The sequence below is a fragment of the Alexandromys fortis genome, unplaced genomic scaffold (assembly GCF_014885135.2).
Source record: "Alexandromys fortis isolate MF-2015 unplaced genomic scaffold, M_Fortis_MF-2015_v1.1 scaffold_103, whole genome shotgun sequence".
In the NCBI taxonomy this organism is placed as follows: domain Eukaryota; kingdom Metazoa; phylum Chordata; class Mammalia; order Rodentia; family Cricetidae; genus Alexandromys; species Alexandromys fortis.
In genome coordinates, this window is record NW_026067978.1 from 3,456,615 (window position 1) to 3,473,811 (window position 17,197).

General features: G+C 43.0%; 1 protein-coding gene and 1 pseudogene across 5 annotated transcripts in view; one reads left to right on the forward strand and one right to left on the reverse strand.

Annotated features, from left to right (window-relative positions):
• Lyrm7 (LYR motif containing 7) overlaps positions 1-17,197 on the reverse strand; it is a 29,141-nt gene that overhangs the window by 11,268 nt on the left and 676 nt on the right. For 2 of the 5 annotated variants that reach the window (XM_050157756.1, XM_050157759.1), the window contains exons 2-5: positions 13,588-13,660; positions 11,742-11,812; positions 10,773-10,854; positions 136-1,716 (exon numbers count right to left, since the gene is read on the reverse strand). In XM_050157756.1, the coding sequence (XP_050013713.1) occupies positions 1,646-1,716; positions 10,773-10,854; positions 11,742-11,812; positions 13,588-13,660 (297 nt within the window). In that variant the 3' untranslated portion in view covers positions 136-1,645. Of the gene's footprint in view, positions 1-135; positions 1,717-10,772; positions 10,855-11,741; positions 11,813-13,587; positions 13,661-17,197 lie in introns of those variants that run through there. The other 3 variants (XM_050157757.1, XM_050157755.1, XM_050157758.1) reach the window with 3 other exon arrangements.
• Positions 5,809-8,058, forward strand: LOC126510920 (outer mitochondrial transmembrane helix translocase-like; annotated as a pseudogene).

The following is a 17,197-nucleotide window of genomic DNA, read 5'->3' on the forward strand; positions in this document are numbered from 1 at the left end:
GGGATCTGAACTCAGGTTCTGGGGAAGAGCAGCAAGAGCCATCTCAGCCCCTGCTTGCTTTCTTACACTCAGTTCTTACAGTCTGATGAACTTTTTTACATACCTGACAACATATATTCTTTCACTCATTGATTATTTAGAGACAGGGTTTATTTGTGTAGCTTTAGCTGTCCTGGAACTAGCTCTTTAGATGAAGCTGGCCTCAAACTCAGAGAAATTCTCTTTTCGCCTCCTGAGGGCTGGGATTAAAGATGTGTGCCACCACCACTCTGCTAACATTTGTTCCTTATATAATGAGAATTATCAGATATATGACACATATTATCTTAACTACAATTTTTCACTCAATTTTCTTTTTTTGTTTTTTTTGTTTGTTTGTTTTTTGAGACAGGGTTTCTCTGTGTAACTGCCCTGACTGTCCTGGAACTTGCTTTGTAGACCAGGCTGGCCTCAAACTCACAAAGATTCACCTACCTCTGCGGATTAAAGGCGTGTGCCACCATTGCCCAGTGGGGAAAAAAATTTTTTTTTTCCAAGACAGGGTTTCTCTGGGGAACGATCTTAGCTGTCTTGGAACTCACTTTGTAGACCAAGTTGGCCGTGAACCCAGTAAAAATGTTTTTAACTTTATGATAAAGTCCAATTATTATTACTATTATTTATTTGGCAACACTCAGAATCAAATTATGTAAAGCACTGGGGAGGTAGAGGCAGGTGGGTCATTGAGTTCAAGGCTAAAGAGAGAGAAAGAGAGAGAGAGAGAATATAGCCATCTATAGCATTTCACAATAACGTCCAACTGTGATCCAAATACAGTTAACTCTACAAGGACCAAGTAGTCTGAGAGAGCGCCACCACTTCCTCAAAATGTTGGATGTCTTTATTCTATAGTGACCCAAAGTGATTTTGATATTTCATCCATCTATCTTCAGAAGACTATTTAAAATGTCTTTATAGGGGTTGGAAAGATGGCTTAGTGGTTAAGAGCACTTGCTGCTCTTCTAGAGGACTCAAGTTCAATTCCCAGGACCCACATAAAAGCTCATGACTATCTACAACTCCAGTCCCAGGGGATCCAATACCCTCTCCTGACCTCTGCAGATACTGCACACTCAAGGTGTTTAGACATTTACACAGGCAAGGAAAAAACTGTCTTTATAAGAACACAGAGAAGCAAGCCACATTATTTTATCTGCAGAAAAAACCGCAAGACTTTGGAAAACAATGGTTACTTTCAGTAGAAAGCTGGTAGAAAGTGTTCTTTTTTTTATCAACTTAATATTTTAGAAATTAAACATCAATTTAATGTAGTGTTCTATATTTTGCAGTCCTGTTTCCCATGGGATGAAAAGTCACCAACTTGGTAAAGTGCTTCACTGGCAAATAGCTTTGGTAAGACCAAAACACCTACCAAAGGGGAAGGAAAGAGTCCCACCTCCCCAGACATCCGGTCGCCAGGTCAGGCTGCCTGATGGTGAGGAGGGAGGCACATCTATGTCCTCAGAACACTGCAGTGCTCTGCAGCCCTCAGCTTGTTGCTCATTCGCAACATGCTACTTCAGAGAGAAACATCGCATGTCCAGGACTTTGGCTAGGTATATATTTAAAGTCAGAGGGAGCAGAGACAGGTTTTGTCCTGGAAGCTTTACTGCTTCTGAATTGGCGCATCACAGTACGGAACGTTTTCTGTTAGAAGATCTTTCCTGGGGACCAGCTCTACAAGGAACACAGAGAGACGAGTGGTTAAGATGATTACAACGGCAGTTACTATCTATCCTCAAAACAGACCTAAGTGCCCACACGCCCACTTCCCCCACAGTTCCAACTGTAAACTGTCTGATTTAGGAACCATGAAAAGAACTCTTCTAGAGACATTTTATTTCAGTTGTCTGAGGTGAAATCTTTGACTCTAAATGAAGGCATTTAATAAGATCCTTATTCATGTTACATAAAAACATACAACTGAGTCCATCATTTTACTAAACATGACTAATTAAACAACGGAACAGAATTAAGCTAAAAATACATTCTTGACCATCTGTCAATTGCTTATTAAAAATGTCACCTAGGAATGGTTTTTGAGGAAGGGTCTCATATAGCTCAGGCTAGTCTTGAACTCCCACTGATCCTCCAGCCTTCACCTCCCAAAGAAGGGATTAGGGGTTATCAGGCCTTGCTTGGCTACTTAGAAATTTTTATAGAAAGCAAGATATCACTCTCATAATTTAGACAGTCCTCATCTACAGAACAGTGGTTCCCCTCCCCTTTCATAATTTCCCCTCTCTTTTCCTCCGTTCCTTTTTGTTTTGGTGCTGGGAACCAAACCCAGGCCCTCATGCATTGCTGAACTTGTATCCTACCACTGAGCTACATCCTGATCCTCAGCAATGGCTCCTAACTGAGGCCATCTTCAGACAGGTCACTTAGGGGATGCTACTAGAAACTTACTGGGCAGGAACCAAGGATGCTAACTGAAATGCAAGAGGCAGTCTGGTGCCATGAGGAACTGTCATTACAGAATGACCTCTGTGAATTGGAGGCCAGCCTGGTTTACAGGCAAAATCCAGGACAGCCAGAGCTACAGAATAAGAGATCCTGTCTCCAAAAAAGAAAAAAAAAGGTTGTTTTTTTTTTTTTTTACTTCAAAGTGGTTCATAATCTATTGAAAAAGATAGTCACATAATAACATAAGGCTTCACAAATGTCTTTTATAGCAAAAATGCAAGAATTCAAGACTATTACATTGAAGAATAAATTACTAAACCCATCAACACTACTTTAGATTATGTTCAGCTTTGAATAAGCAGAAATCTACCAGTGGTTTAGTAAGATTCAGTTTTCTTCCACTATGAACACAGCAGGCCTGAGCTAGTGCAAGTCCTCGGTGCTGCTAAGAACCCAGGACTGCCTTCCCTCCCTGTCTGAACAGCAGTCTGCCTTCCCTCCACTACTACCTCGTCTGCACTGCAGGCAGGAAGAACAAAGGGCAGGAGGGGAACCCCACCCAGCCCATTCCTTTTCAACAAAACAATAGCTTCAGTGGAAACAACACTCAGTAGATAGAGGCATGTAAAAGATGCCAGACAGTCTGGGAAAGAACGCTACAGCCTTCCTCATGGCCCCTCTCTGGATGGGCTACACGGACATACACATTCACGGAACACTCCGGTTACAACCTGTCCCCAAAGACCCAGTGCTGGCCTGCTGTGCCCACTGGGTCCATCTGTGGCTCACATGGTAGACACCTACTCCACTTTAGTTGGAAATAAATGGAAATAAATGAAGGGATGAAAAATAAATTAAAAAAAAAAAACACCATTTAAGGCCAGGCAGTGGTGGCACACGCCTTTAATCCCAGCACTCAGGCACGGGCAGGCGGATCTTTGTGAGTTCGAGGCCAGCCTGGTCTACAAGAGCTACAGGCTCCAAAGCTACAGAGAAACCCTGTCTTGAAAAACAAACAAACAGACAAAAACAAACAAAAAACAAAAAAAGAAAAACAAATACGTGAGACTGGGAATCCACAGCAGTGCTCGGGCCACAGAAAATCTAAATCCTAGGGACAGGAAAAGGCAAACTTCTTAATTTGGTAACGAACTAATCCTCGGCCTGACAATCTGGCAGTACCAAATTCTATTTTCAAGAGACTCAAAGCCCTGCTCTGATGCACTCTACAACACAGATGCCAGATGTAGCCTCTGAGCCGCTTCCTGTCTTGGGGAGATGGAGATCTTGGGGAAGATAGCCTCTCTTGGGAGCTTCAAAAAAAGCTTTCACAGTCCACTTCCTGCTAATCTGAGTTCAAGAGAGCAGGAATGGCTTTCAGAGCTGAAGGAAACTCCACAAGCCTGGGTTTCTTAGCAATACAATCCACTCAAAAACTATAAACTTCAAGTCTGCTTCCAGTTGTTTCCACAAACAAGAAGCCACAGGCAAGTTATCTTACCCAACTTTAAGCAATAAAGACAGTCATTCTTCTTTGGTAATCTGCCGCACTCACTAGCCTTAAAGTGAGCACTTCTTATAGCAAGGAAAAGCAACACAACGAGCTCCCATGAATAAGGAGGAAAGAGGCCTGAGAGCAAACCCAGGTTACATTTCAGAAGCCTCTTTACATCTGTCTTACATGGGACAGTGGGACCAGTGACCTTGCAGCTCCTCAAGACTCTCCCCAGAACACAAGCTTAAACAAAGAATGCCCCTTAGCAAAGTGAGACTCATCCATCCCTGTTTGTGAATGGACCAACTTCATCTGCAAGTATTCTTTCTCAGCATCTTGCTGAAAGCAAAAGAAGCTACCCAGCATGTACTGACATTTGGGCTGCTTCTTTTATTGCTGTAGTCCAGATCTGTTTGTGCCCCATTAGTCACTGACCTTATGATTTACCACTGTAAAGGTCACCAGATCAGCCAGGCGGTAGTGGCACATGCCTTTAATCCCAGACAGAGGCAGGCAGACCTCTGTGAGTTTGATGTCAACCTGGTCTACAGAGTGAGTTCACTAAAGAGACTGAGGTAGGAGGGTCACAGCGAGTTTGAGGCCAGCCTGGGCTACAGAGTGAGATCTTGTCTCCAAAAAAATTTTTTATTTTAAATTTATATATATATATATATACACACACACATACATACACAGATATGCATAATGGATAGCCTAGTTCACAATAGTGTGGCAGAAACATTTGGACACTAATAATGTATAGGATATTAAGATAGTTTAAAGTTATAAAAATGTTACTAAATATATCAGGTACATAAACAGCAATACGCTGAGATGGAAGCTTACTCTTTGGTCATGTTCTTCTTCTTCTTCTTCTTCTTCTTTTTTTTTTGAGATAGGGTTTCCCTGTATACAGTCCTAGGCATGCTGGAACTAACTCTTGTAAACCAGGCTGGCCTCAAACTCACAGGCATTCACCTGCCTCTGCCTCCCAAGTGCTGGGATTAAAAGTGTGTGCCACCACCGCCCAGCAGTCACTTTCTTTCTAAGAACCTAGCCCTTCCAGTGTTTGGCCTTGGGGCTCCTCTGACTACAGAAAGTGCTTTGGGGGAACACTAAACTATCAATCTTTTACAAAGAGTGCACAGTTTCCTAAGGACAAGAACCAGATTTGTCCTACCCATTGTTCCACAAAAATCCCAATGCCTATCACAATAAGGGCTGAGTCACATTAAATTGTCTTAGAAAAACAATCAGTGTTTGACACACGTACAGGATCAAAGGGCAGAAGTTTAGGGCTGGGGAGATGGGTGAGTTGATAAAACGTGTTCTGTGCAAGCACCGGACCCGAGTTTGGATCCCGAGCACCCGAGCAGAAATATACACCCATGATCTCAGAGCTAGAGAGGTGGACACAGGAAGATCTCTGGGTATGATAAGCGAGCCAATATAGCCAAAGCAGCAAGTTTTAGGTTCAGTGAGAGACCTTGTCTTTAACAATTAGGTGAACAGCAATCCAGGACACCTGACACCAACTTCTGGCCTCCATATACACATGTGCACACACACAAATATGCACACATTGACACAGACACATATACAAAAAGGCAGAAATTAAAAAAAAAAGACATCTGAGCTGGGCATAGTGGAACACACCTTTAATCCCAGCATGCAGGAGACAGAGGCAGGCAGATCTATATGAGTTTGAGGCCAGCCTGGTCTACAAGAGCGAGTTCCAGGACAGACTCCAAAGCTACAGAGGAACCCTGTCTCAAAAGATCAAGATGGTCCATACTGAAGCCTCCTCTCACCCAATGAGCTGAAAGACAGCCAACAGCTCACTTTCCGTGTGACGACACTTAGCGTTCATGTACTTTACCACCAAAGGGCCGTAGAGGCAACTGCTCCAACCAGGAAGTAGCTCAAACCCAGACAAAGGAACTAACAAAGCAAACACTGAAACTCCCGGAGCATGAACTGGCCCACATCTCAGCATACTGACATGATAACGGAAGTGCCACTCAGGCCCTGGGACCCAGCACACAGACAGCAACATCGACCAAAATGAGAACAAAGACCTAATCCATCAAAGTCCATAGTTTTGGAACAGTCCCTAAATGCCGTGTGTCAACCCAGAATGTGATTTTTGTGCTTAAAACCCCACCCTGGAAAAGGCTAGGGACTGCACTTGGGACCTGAACACCTACTGTTGTCACCAGCCAGCTAATAAAGACTTTTTATTGCCTTGACTCTGTGTCCGAGCGGTCTTCTCTGGTGGAAACCTCACTACAGCTCCTCACCCAGTGACCCTCTGAATGAGCACATAACTTGGGAGTCGCAGCAGGCGTAGATGACACCATTAAGGAGCTGAAAGACATCTCCCCTACCAGAAAGCACTGGTTTGAAAAGTCCAGACCTCTGCAGCCTCCAAAATACATTCCTGTCTCCAAGCCTCCAGGCTATGGTTAAAGGTTTATCACCATGGCTACGTGAAAGAAGCTTCTGACTGTGATATCAACCTTCCGTCTTCAACACTGATGAGAGGTATAAAGAATCTCCAAAACTGGCTGCTACTGTTTCTACCTTGCCACAAAGCCAGAACTCCCATCATCTTATAAAGGTTCCTTTCTACAAAGTTGTTCAAGTTCTGACCACGAAGCTACAGCCATGAGGACAGCTCTGTTCATGAGTCTCTGGGATTGAATTTAGATACCGATCACAGCTGCTAAATCATAGTAACGGCCCCTGACTAGGCCGGTGGGAAGAATGCCTGTGAGGTTGCACTTCAAGCAGCCTGCTCCAAAACAAAGACACAATCTTGAATCTCATCTTAAACAATGAAGATGTGGTTAGGCATGCAGACATGCTAGAAGAAGTTGCCCTGGAAACTGACAATTTTTCAGGAAGTGACCTAAAAAGAGAGAGAGAGAGAGAGAGAGAGAGAGAGAGAGAGAGAGAGAGAGAGATGCTAGGCCTGGCACCTTTAATCCCAACACTCAGGATACAGAGGTAGAGAGATTCTTTGAATTCAAGGCCAGCCTAGTCTACAAAGCAAGTTCCAGAACAGCTAGGGCTACACAGAGAAACCTAGTCTCAAAAACAAATAAATAAAAACAAAATAACCAAAAAAAAAAGGAACGTGGGCTGCTGCCCTCCTGTGTGTGTGTGGGGGGGGGGAGGAAATATACTAATTCTATACCAGGAGAAATTCAAGAATAGCCTGTGCAACAGTAGTCCCGCACCCGTAACTGCAAAGGTGAAGGAGTCAGAACGTTTTAACTCGTGTTTGTTCAGAGTAGAGTAAAGATCCTTTATTCCTTTATATGGTTCAGTGACCTAGTTTGCTGTGGAAGCTTATCTGTGAGAGGACCACATGCTCTTAAAACACACAAAGCCAGCAGGGCGGTGGTGGCGCATGCCTTTAATCCCAGCACTCAGGAGGCAGAGGCAGGCGGATCTCTGTGAGTTCCAGCCTGGTCTACAAGAGCTAGTTCCAGGACAGGCAACAAAGCTACAGAGAAACCCTGTCTTGAAAAAAATAAGAAACAAAACAAAACAAAAAAACACAAAGCCATTCAATGTCAGCTTGGTCTACAGAGAGTTCCAGAATAGCCAGGGCTACAAAACAACAAACAAACAAAAAACAAAAACAAAGCTTTAGTAGATAACCAAAAACTACTGTAGTGGTTTGAAAGAAAATGGCACCCAAAGGGAGTGGCACTATTAGGAAGTGTGGCTTTACTGGGGTAGATATGCCCCTGTTATGTGTCACTGTGGAGGTGGGCTCTGAAGTCTCATATATACTCAAGCTTCACTCGGTGTAATACTTAGACCACTTCCTATTGCTTGCTTCTCCAGCACCATGTCTGCCTGCATGCTGCCATGTCCCACAGCAATAATGGACTAAACCTCTGAACTGTAAGCAAGTCATCCCAATTAAATGTTTTCATTTATAAGAGTTGCCACGCCAGGCAGTGGTGGCGCACGCCTTTAATCCCAGCACTCGGGAGGCAGAGACAAGCGGATCTCTGTGAGTTCGAGGCCAGCCTGGTCTACAAGAGCTAGTTCCAGGATAGGCACTAAAAACTTCAGAGAAACCCTGTCTCAAAAAAAAAAAAAAAAAAGTTGCCATGATCTGGGACTGGAGAGATGGCTCAGAGGTTAAGAGCACTGACTGCTCTTTCAGAGGTCCTGAATTCAATTCCCAGCAACCACATGGTAGCTCACAGCCATCTATAATGAGACCTGGCGCCCCCTTCTGGCTTGTGGGCACACATGTAAGGAATGCTGTACACATAATAAATAAATATTTTTTTTAAAAAAAGAGTTGCCATGATCAACTGGGCAGTGGTGCACACCTTTCATCCCAGCACTCGGGAGGCAAGGCAGGTGGATTTCTTCGAGCTCGAGGCCAGACTGGTCTACACAGCAAATTTCTCCATAGCCACTGAGAAACCCTGTCTCAAAATAAAATAAAATAAAAAATAATAAAATAAAATGACTTGCTTGGTTATGGTATCTCTTCACAGCAATAGAAACCCTAACTAAGACACTACTTTTGGAACAAAGCATTGGAGAATCCCTTCATGACCTTGTTTGATACAAAATCTTCTACAACAGGATCCAAAATCTAAAAATATCTACCATAAAGTGTTGCAGAATACTTGTTTAATTTTGTAAAGATGTATTGCATTTGTTAATGTTGTAGAATATTTGTTTAACTATGTCAAGATATGTTGCTGTTTTAGCTTGCCTACCTAAGGCACCTGATTGGTCAGTAGCAAGGGAGGAGGTATAGGTAGAATTTCCAGGCAGGGAGAGTAAGTAGGAGGAGGAAAAAAGAAAAGGAGACAACAGGGAGACATCAGCGGTCAGACAGACACGGAAGAAGCAGGAAAGTAGGTCATACAGAATGAAAGAAAGAGAAAAAGCCCAAGTCAAAAAGGTAAAAAGTTGGGGCTGGAGAGATGGCTCAGAGGTTAAGAGCATTGCCTGCTCTTCCAAAGGTCCTGAGTTCAATTCCCAGCAACCACATGGTGGCTCACAGCCATCTGTAATGGGGTCTGGTGCCCTCTTCTGGCCTGCAGGCATGCACGCAGACAGAATATTGTATACATAATAAATAAATATTTAAAAAAAAAAGGTAAAAAGTTATGCACATGAATGGAAACAGGTTAAATTAAGTTAAAAGAGCTAGTGGGCAACACTAAGCTAAGGTCGAGCATTCATAATTAATAATAAGTCTCTGTGCCTTTATTTGGGAACTGGTTGGCAGCCCAAAAAAATTCCAACTACAAAAAGGAAAATGGATCAGCTAGACTATATTAAATAAGAAACTCCTCAAAGGGAAAGACCACAAGTAGAAGATTCTTAGAATAGAAATATCCAATAAAAGATTTATATTTAGAACATACAAGAGTTCCTTCAAGTCAAGAAAAAAGGCAAACAATCCTGTAGGAAAGTGAGCACTTTGTAAAGAGAATATTCAGATCTCCGCTAACCCACTGAAAAGTGTTCGTACTTCCTTAGTTAGCAGACACATATAAACTAAGGGGCCTGTAAGATAGCTCAGTGGGTAAAGGTGCCTGTCATCAAGCCTAGCACCCCACACTCAATGCCTCGAACCCACTTGATGAGAGCTAGCTTCTGACTTCCACTAGTATATATGTGTGTGCATTTGAGTGTGCAAGCACACACACACACAAATGTTAAAAACAGTAACAACGGGCTAGAAAGTTGGCTCAGCTGGTAAGAGCATTGCCTGCTCTTCCAAAGGTCCTGAGTTCAATTCCCAGCAACCATATGGTGGCTCACAACCATCTGTAATGAGGTCTGATGCCTTCTTCTGGCCTGCAGGCATACACACAGACAGAATATTGTATACATAGTAAATAAAAAAAAAAGCCTGGCATATATTTCCATTTCTTATAATCCCGATTCTTCTAAACTAAAATAACTAATTATAGAATAAAGGCAAAAAAATAGACAGTCTAAGTCGATAATAAATGATGCCAGAAAAAAAAATAAATATGGTTACATAAAAATGGTTGTAGCTGGTATAGGTGCACCCCTTTAATCTCAGCGCTCAGGAGGCAGAAGCAGGCAGATCTCTGTGAGTTCAAGGCGAGCCTGGTCTACATAATGAGTTCTAGGATAGCCAAGGCTACATAGTGAGACCCTGTTTCAAAAAAACAAGAACAATAAATAAAATAAAACAAAACAAAACAAAACAAACAACACAAAAAGGATGTGAATACAACTACAGTTTTGCAATATATCCAGGAATTAGATCTGGCGGAGGGGCTCTAGAGAGATGGCTCAGCAGTTTAGAGCACAGCTGCTCTTGTAGAGGACCTGGTTTCAGTTCTCATCAGTCATCTGATGGCTAACAACCATTTATAATTTAACTCCAGGGACTCCCAACATCCTCTTGTGACTTCCACTGGTATCAGGCAAACATATATACATGCACACAGAACATGCACACACATAAAGTGAAATAAAAGAATCTACAAACAAACTTGAAAGTAAAAAGAAAAAAGGGGTAAGGGAGATGGCTCAGCTGAGGACTTGAGTTCATTTCTGGTGTTGGTGTTAAAGAGTAAAGTCAGCCTGGTGGCTGTGATCATGCCTTTAATCCCAGGGGAAGCCAGCCTAATTTACACAGCAAGTTCAAGACAGCCAGGGCTACAGAGTGAAACCCTGTCTCAAAGTAAGAAAAAACAAAACAAAACAATAATAATAAACAAAATAAAGACAAACAAAGGAGCAGTAATGTTACTATTTTGAAACATCAGTCAGCAATCATATCCCTCCAATCCACTTTACTTACTCAGGGTGTTGTGGTCAGTGTGAATACCTTGAATAACAGATGTTCTGAGTAATAGTTCAACATCAGAACCCATTTTCAACATCTGTTAAGAAAATCAGACAGAGTCACCCCTGAGTGCTTCTTAGGGCTGCACTGGTTTTGAAGACAATGGTTTTACAGGTCACTTTCTGATAATGTGGCTTCTAGCTTTGTGCAACTGCATCGGGTAGTATAGGAGATGCAAACATTTCAGATGCCCTTCATTTTTATCTATCTAGCCCAAATTTCGTTCAAATGGACTTAGAACTTTGTTATAATATGCATTTTAAAATGTGCTGGGGACTGGGCATCGCAGAGCATGCCTTTGATCTTAGCACTTTGGAGGCAGAGGTCAGCCTGGTCTATACAGTGAGCTCTAGGACGGCAGAACTACATAGTGAGACCCCCGTCTCAAAATAAAAATAAAACAAATGAAGAAGCAATTTTATCTAATTTGTTACTCACTTGTACAAATGTTATTAATTATTGGAGATATTCTCTTATTTGTATTTTCTCTTTTACCAATCAATTCTCCATGCCATAAGAATCCCCACAACTGTAGCCTAGGCTGGCATTGGATTCGTGATTCTTCCACTTCGGCCTCTAGAGTACTACAAAGACAGGCAAACCCCACCATGGCCAGCTCCACTCCGCACTCGCAGCTTCCCGACCTAAAATTCCCTGTGACAGCTATAGTGGCTTCTGCCATGGCTCCGCTGCCCTGGCCTTGACCAGAGCTGCTTCTGCGTTCTCTTCCCAGGGGCCTTGTTATCTTTGGGGGTAGAAGACGAGCCCGAGGGGAGCCACAGCAAACAAGTGCAGGCGTCCGTGGCTGTGGGGGCTCTCACTACCAGGGATGGCTTTCCTTCACATGACCCTCCACTCCCGCTTCCTCTCTTTACCAAGGACATTCACACCAGCTCTGTTAACAACTGAAACTTGTTACTGCACCTCTTTTATTTTCTCCGGAGAGGCCTCACTTTTATGTTTTTTGAATTCTTCATTTATCTTTACTCTGGCTGCTAGAGAGAGAGAGAGAAATACATGTAACTTAATACCCAAGATTCTTACATGTCATTCAGCATAACTCATTATGAATTTCTACTTCTCATATAAAGCAAAGCATGAGCAATGTGTTCCGTGCCAAGCATGATATTACAACACCATGACAGCAGCACTTAAGAGGATGAGGCAAGAGAATTTTGAGTTTGAGGCCACCTTGGGCTATAGATGGTAAGGCTTTTTTCTTTTTCCTTCTTCCTTTTATTTATTTATTGACATAGCTCTGGCCATCCTGGAACTCATTATATAGACCAGGCTGGCCTGGAACTCAGAGATTCTCCAGACTTTAAGGCCACCAAGCCTGGCTTCTTTTCAACTTTATTTGTGTACCTTCAGAACTACTAGATTCTAAGAAGTCTGAACCCAAGTATGTCTTTTGTGTAAATCTAAACATTTGTTTTGTTTAGAGCAAGGGTCTCACTGTAAAGCCGAGGCTGTTTTGAAAATGTGAGCCCTCTGCCTCAGCCTCCAGAGTGCTAGAGTTACATGCGTGTGCTATCACACCCAACTAAAACGCTTTATGAAGACTGGAAGAACCAGTGCAAACTGTATATACCCGCACACACAGATGCATCAGTATGGAAGATCTGATCCCAAGCACCTTGGCTAAAGAAAAAGTGAATGATGAAAGCAGAGTTGCCAGGTGTGGTAGGTAGGTGTGGTGACACATGCCTTTAACTAGGTGGATGGGGGGGGGCACGGGGGGCAGGGCAAAGGCAGGGGGTGCTCTGTGAGTCTGAGGTCAGCACAGTCTACATGACAAGTTCTAGGATGGGTAAGACTGTAAAGTGGCCTGTGTGTCTCAAATAACCAAAAAAAAAAAAAAAACCTTTTAGGCTCACACATACCACCTACATTGCAGCAACTTAATTATATGAAGTCCTGGGAGGCAGAGGCAGGCGGATCTCTGTGACTTTGAGGCCAGCCTGGTCTACAAAGGGAGTTCCAGGACAGGCTCCAAAGCTACAGAGAAACCCTGTCTCGTAAACCCCCCCCCCAAAAAAAAAAAACAAATTATATGAAGTCCTTAGTAAATATTCAACAAATGTTGGCTAAAACAATAAAATAACCCATGTTGACAGAAAAATAGCCATGGATGTCTCCGTTGGTGCTAATCTTCCTCAGTATGTAAAGGGGTTAAGAGTCTGGTCCTATCCTAGCTAGGTGGTAGTGGCGCTCGCCTTTAATCCCAACACTCAGAAGGCACAGGCAGAGGCAGGCGGATCTCTGTGAGTTTGAGGCCAGCCTGGTCTACAGAGCGAGTTCCAGGACAGGCTCCAAAGCTACAGAGAAACCCTGTCTCGAAAAACAAAAAAGAACCTTGATTCTTACCTGCCCCTTCTATAAATGATTCTATATGGAAATTGAATTTTTATTAAGTATTCTTCCATAGATATAATGTGAGCCAGCCGTCACAGAACATCAGAGAGCCATAAAGGTCATTCCACATTGTCAGAAGAGAAGAGCAGCCAGCTAAAGAATGGATGTGCACCAGGGGTGGTGGCACACACTTCAGGCAGGAGGACCAGGAGCTCAAGGTCACCCTCTACAAGAGAACCTTCAAAGCCAGCCTGGGATATCTAAGATTCCCAGCTCACGGTGGCACCCTAGCTCAATGATGGAGTGATTTGTTTCACATGTGTGAGGCTCTAAGTTCAATTCCTAGCAATGCAAAACAAATAAGACAAATAACAAAAGCATGGATTTGTCCTAAAGGAGTGAAAAATATATTTACCTTCTAATGCTCTCTTATCGTTTTTAAAAACTTGTTGTCTGGTCCTGTGTAGTGTTCTAAAGAGCTGTAAAACCTATTAAGAAAAAGAAGAATTCAGGGCCAAGAAGATGGCTCAGGGGATAAAGCACATGCTCCGAAGTTCTGAGTTGTGGGTTCAAATCCCTGGAATCCACATAAAAACCAGATATGAGAGTGCACATCTGTAACTCCTGTATGCCTGCAGCAAGATGACAGCAGAGAGACAGGATAATTCCAGGCGCTCAAGGGATTCTGGAGCTAGCCTGTCATATGCAGAATTCCCGCCTCAAATAAGGTGGAAGCAAGAAGAAAAAAAAAAAAGAAAGAAAAAAAAAAAACAAGATGGAAGCAAGGACCAACACATGAGGTTTTCCTCTGACCACACACACACAGAAGTTATACATATATCACACACATACACACACACAAATAAGCAAATAAAAAATATAAGATTTTATGGTTAAGAAAAAAATCAAAATCAAAGCTAGGCAGCAGTGGTGCACGCCTTTAATCCCAACACTCAGAGGTAGAGGCAGGTGGATCTCTGAGTTGGAGGCTAGCCTGGCCTACAGAGTGAGTTCCAGGACAGCCAGGACTACTCAGAAAAACCCTGTTTCTGGGGGGGGGAAAAATCACATTTTACATAACATTTAAAAATGCTGTATTAGAAGGATTAAATAGGATTTATTTCCTATTTGTTTTCAGCATAGCTGGCAAAGCAAGAACTTGCAAAGTATCTTCTGAGTTGCTGTCTCTTTCAGTTCAAGAACAAAACAAGGTTGGGCTGTGAACAGAGAAACCCTGCTCAAAAATCCACACCCATCCATTCTCCACCTCCCCACACAAAAAGCCAAAAACAAATGAACAAAAACAATGGGGAACTGGGGAGATGGTGCAGTGGTCAGGAGGATGTACTGTATGTAAACTGTTCTTCCGAGGACCTCAGATTGGTTCCCAGCACCCACATCAAGTGGCTCACAACCACCTGCAACTCCTCTGGCCTCTGCAGGTATCTGCACTTGTGCATACATAACCACACACATGCACACAGACACATAATTAGGGAAAAAAAGTAGCAGTTGGGGTTACAACTTAGTGGTATAGTGTGCAATTTAGCAAAGGTAAGGCCCTGGGCTCCCAGGCTCCATCTAGCACTAAAACATTAAAGAAAAAACTGTTATTTACAAAATTGCTAAGGTCTGTGAAACAAACAATAGTCATGAAAGAAAGAAAGGAGGAAGGGAGGGGAGGGAGGGAGGTGGGGAGGGAGGGGGGAAAAGGAAGGAAGGAAGGAAGGAAGGAAGGAAGGAAGGAAGGAAGGAAGGAAGGAAGGAAAACACTAATCTGAGCCGAGTACTGGTGGCTCATTATCTGTAAATCCAGCACTCAGGAGGGGGAGGCAGGAGAATTAACTCTTCCAGAAGATCTGGGTTCAATCCCCAGCACCTACATGACCCCACACAATTCCAGGTGATCTGACACCCTCACACAGACATACATGCCGGCAAAACATCAATGTACATTAAGATAAAAAAAATTAAAAACAAAATAGAAAATCCACCTTAGATTTAGGGCTGGGGAGATGGCTCACTGATTAAAATGGTGATTCAGCAAGGGTCAGGACCTGAATTTGGATCCCCAGAACCCCCAAAACACGGGGTAGATGCACACTTCCAGCCTCGAAAGGCAGAGACAGAGGATACCCAAAGCAACTGGCTCTCAAGGCTACATACTCATACTGGAGAACTCTGGAGTCTGTTGAGAGACCCTGCCTCAATTAAGAAGGTAGAAGAGCAACAGAAGTATCCATACATGCACGCATGCACTCACAAGTACACACATGAAATGGAAAAATTATTTAAGATTTACTTATGAGCATTTTAGATTTAGGATTTTTTATTTTTTTATGCTTGGTCTGTACTTGAAGACAATCACAGGAAAGGAACAGCCTTGCTATAGGAGAACAGGGAGGAAACAACATTGTGGGATGGCTTTGAAATTGAGTAATGTGCACAGAAAGGATGTTTCTTTCCCTTTCTTTTCTTTCTTTCTTTCTTTCTTTCTTTCTTTCTTTCTTTCTTTCTTTCTCTCTCCCTTTTTGTGTGTTTTTTTTCTAGTCAGGGTTTTTCTGTGTAACAGCCTTGGCTGTCCTGGAATTCACTCTGTAGACCAGGCAGGTCTTGAACTCACAGAGATCCACCTGTCTCTGCCTCCTGAGTGCTTGGATTAAAGGTGTGCACTACCACCCAGCCAGAAAGAATTTTTCTAAAGTACTTGACAGTAAGAGCTGATTGCCTTGCAGAGATTGTTAACAGGAATATGGTTTTTTTTTTCGAGACAGGGTTTTTCTGTAGCTTTGGACCTTGTCCTGAACTAATTCTTGTAGACCAGACTGGCCTCAACCTCACAGAGATCCGCCTGCCTCTGCCTCTGCCTCCTGAGAGCTGGGATTAAAGGCACCACCCACCACCCGGCCAGGAATACGGCTCTTAAAGTCTACAAAAGTAGACTGTGTTTAGCATGTAGTGGGTCCTGGGTTCATTTCTCAGCACTACAAAATAAAAGAATAAATTAAGTGAAAAGAGACAGGCAGGCACACAAGCACGCACACGCGCACACGCACACGACTAGGTGTCTAGTTACACACCCGTAGTCCCAGCATCTTAGGAAGTGGAGCATGGAAATCACTTGATCCCAAAGATCATATCAAGACCATAGTCTCAAACCAAACAGTAAACTCAGTAATTATATGTAGTACCTAAGGGACTGGGGGTATCCATTAACACAAAAACAGTACCACTAGTTTAAGACCATTATTCCCACAAAAAGAAAATGGGAGCTGGAGAGATGGCTCTGAGGTTAAAATCACAGGTTGCTCTTGCAGAGGACCCAGGTTCTTCCCATCACCCACATGGCAGCTGACAACCACCTTTAGCTTCAGTTCCAGGGACTCTCATGCCCTCTTCTGGCCTCTGTGGGTACCAGGTATACACATGATACACAGACATTCAGGAACACCACCCATTCAAAGAAAATACTTTAAAAAAAAAAAAACTTTAAAAAAGAAAATGCTATCGTTATTATCACAAAGCTATTGGGACCAATATTACATTGGAGCTAATAAAATAATTACATTTTTTATTTATTATTTATGCAGTATTGGGCATGGAACCCAGGACCTTGATCATGCTAAGAGTTCTATTACTGAATTAAATACAGCCACATTCCTACTAAAAAAATTTTCAAATGCAAAAAGTAGCTGAGTGTAATGGCTCACACCTGTAATGCCAGCACTTGGCATGCAGACTGCTGAGTTGGAAGCCAGCCGGGGGCTACACAGAAAGTCTGAGGCGAGACCCTCCTAATTCCCAATTAAAATTCAGGTCTCTGCCTATGGTTCCTTGTGATTTCATTTCTTTCCTTCTTAAATTTTGAGACCAAGCCGGGCGATGGTGGCGCACGCCTTTAATCCCAGCACTCGGGAGGCAGAGGCAGGCGGATCTCTGTGAGTTCGAGACCAGCCTGGTCTACAGAGCTAGTTCCAGGACAGGCTCCAAAGCCACAGAGAAACCCTGTCTCGAAAAACCAAAAA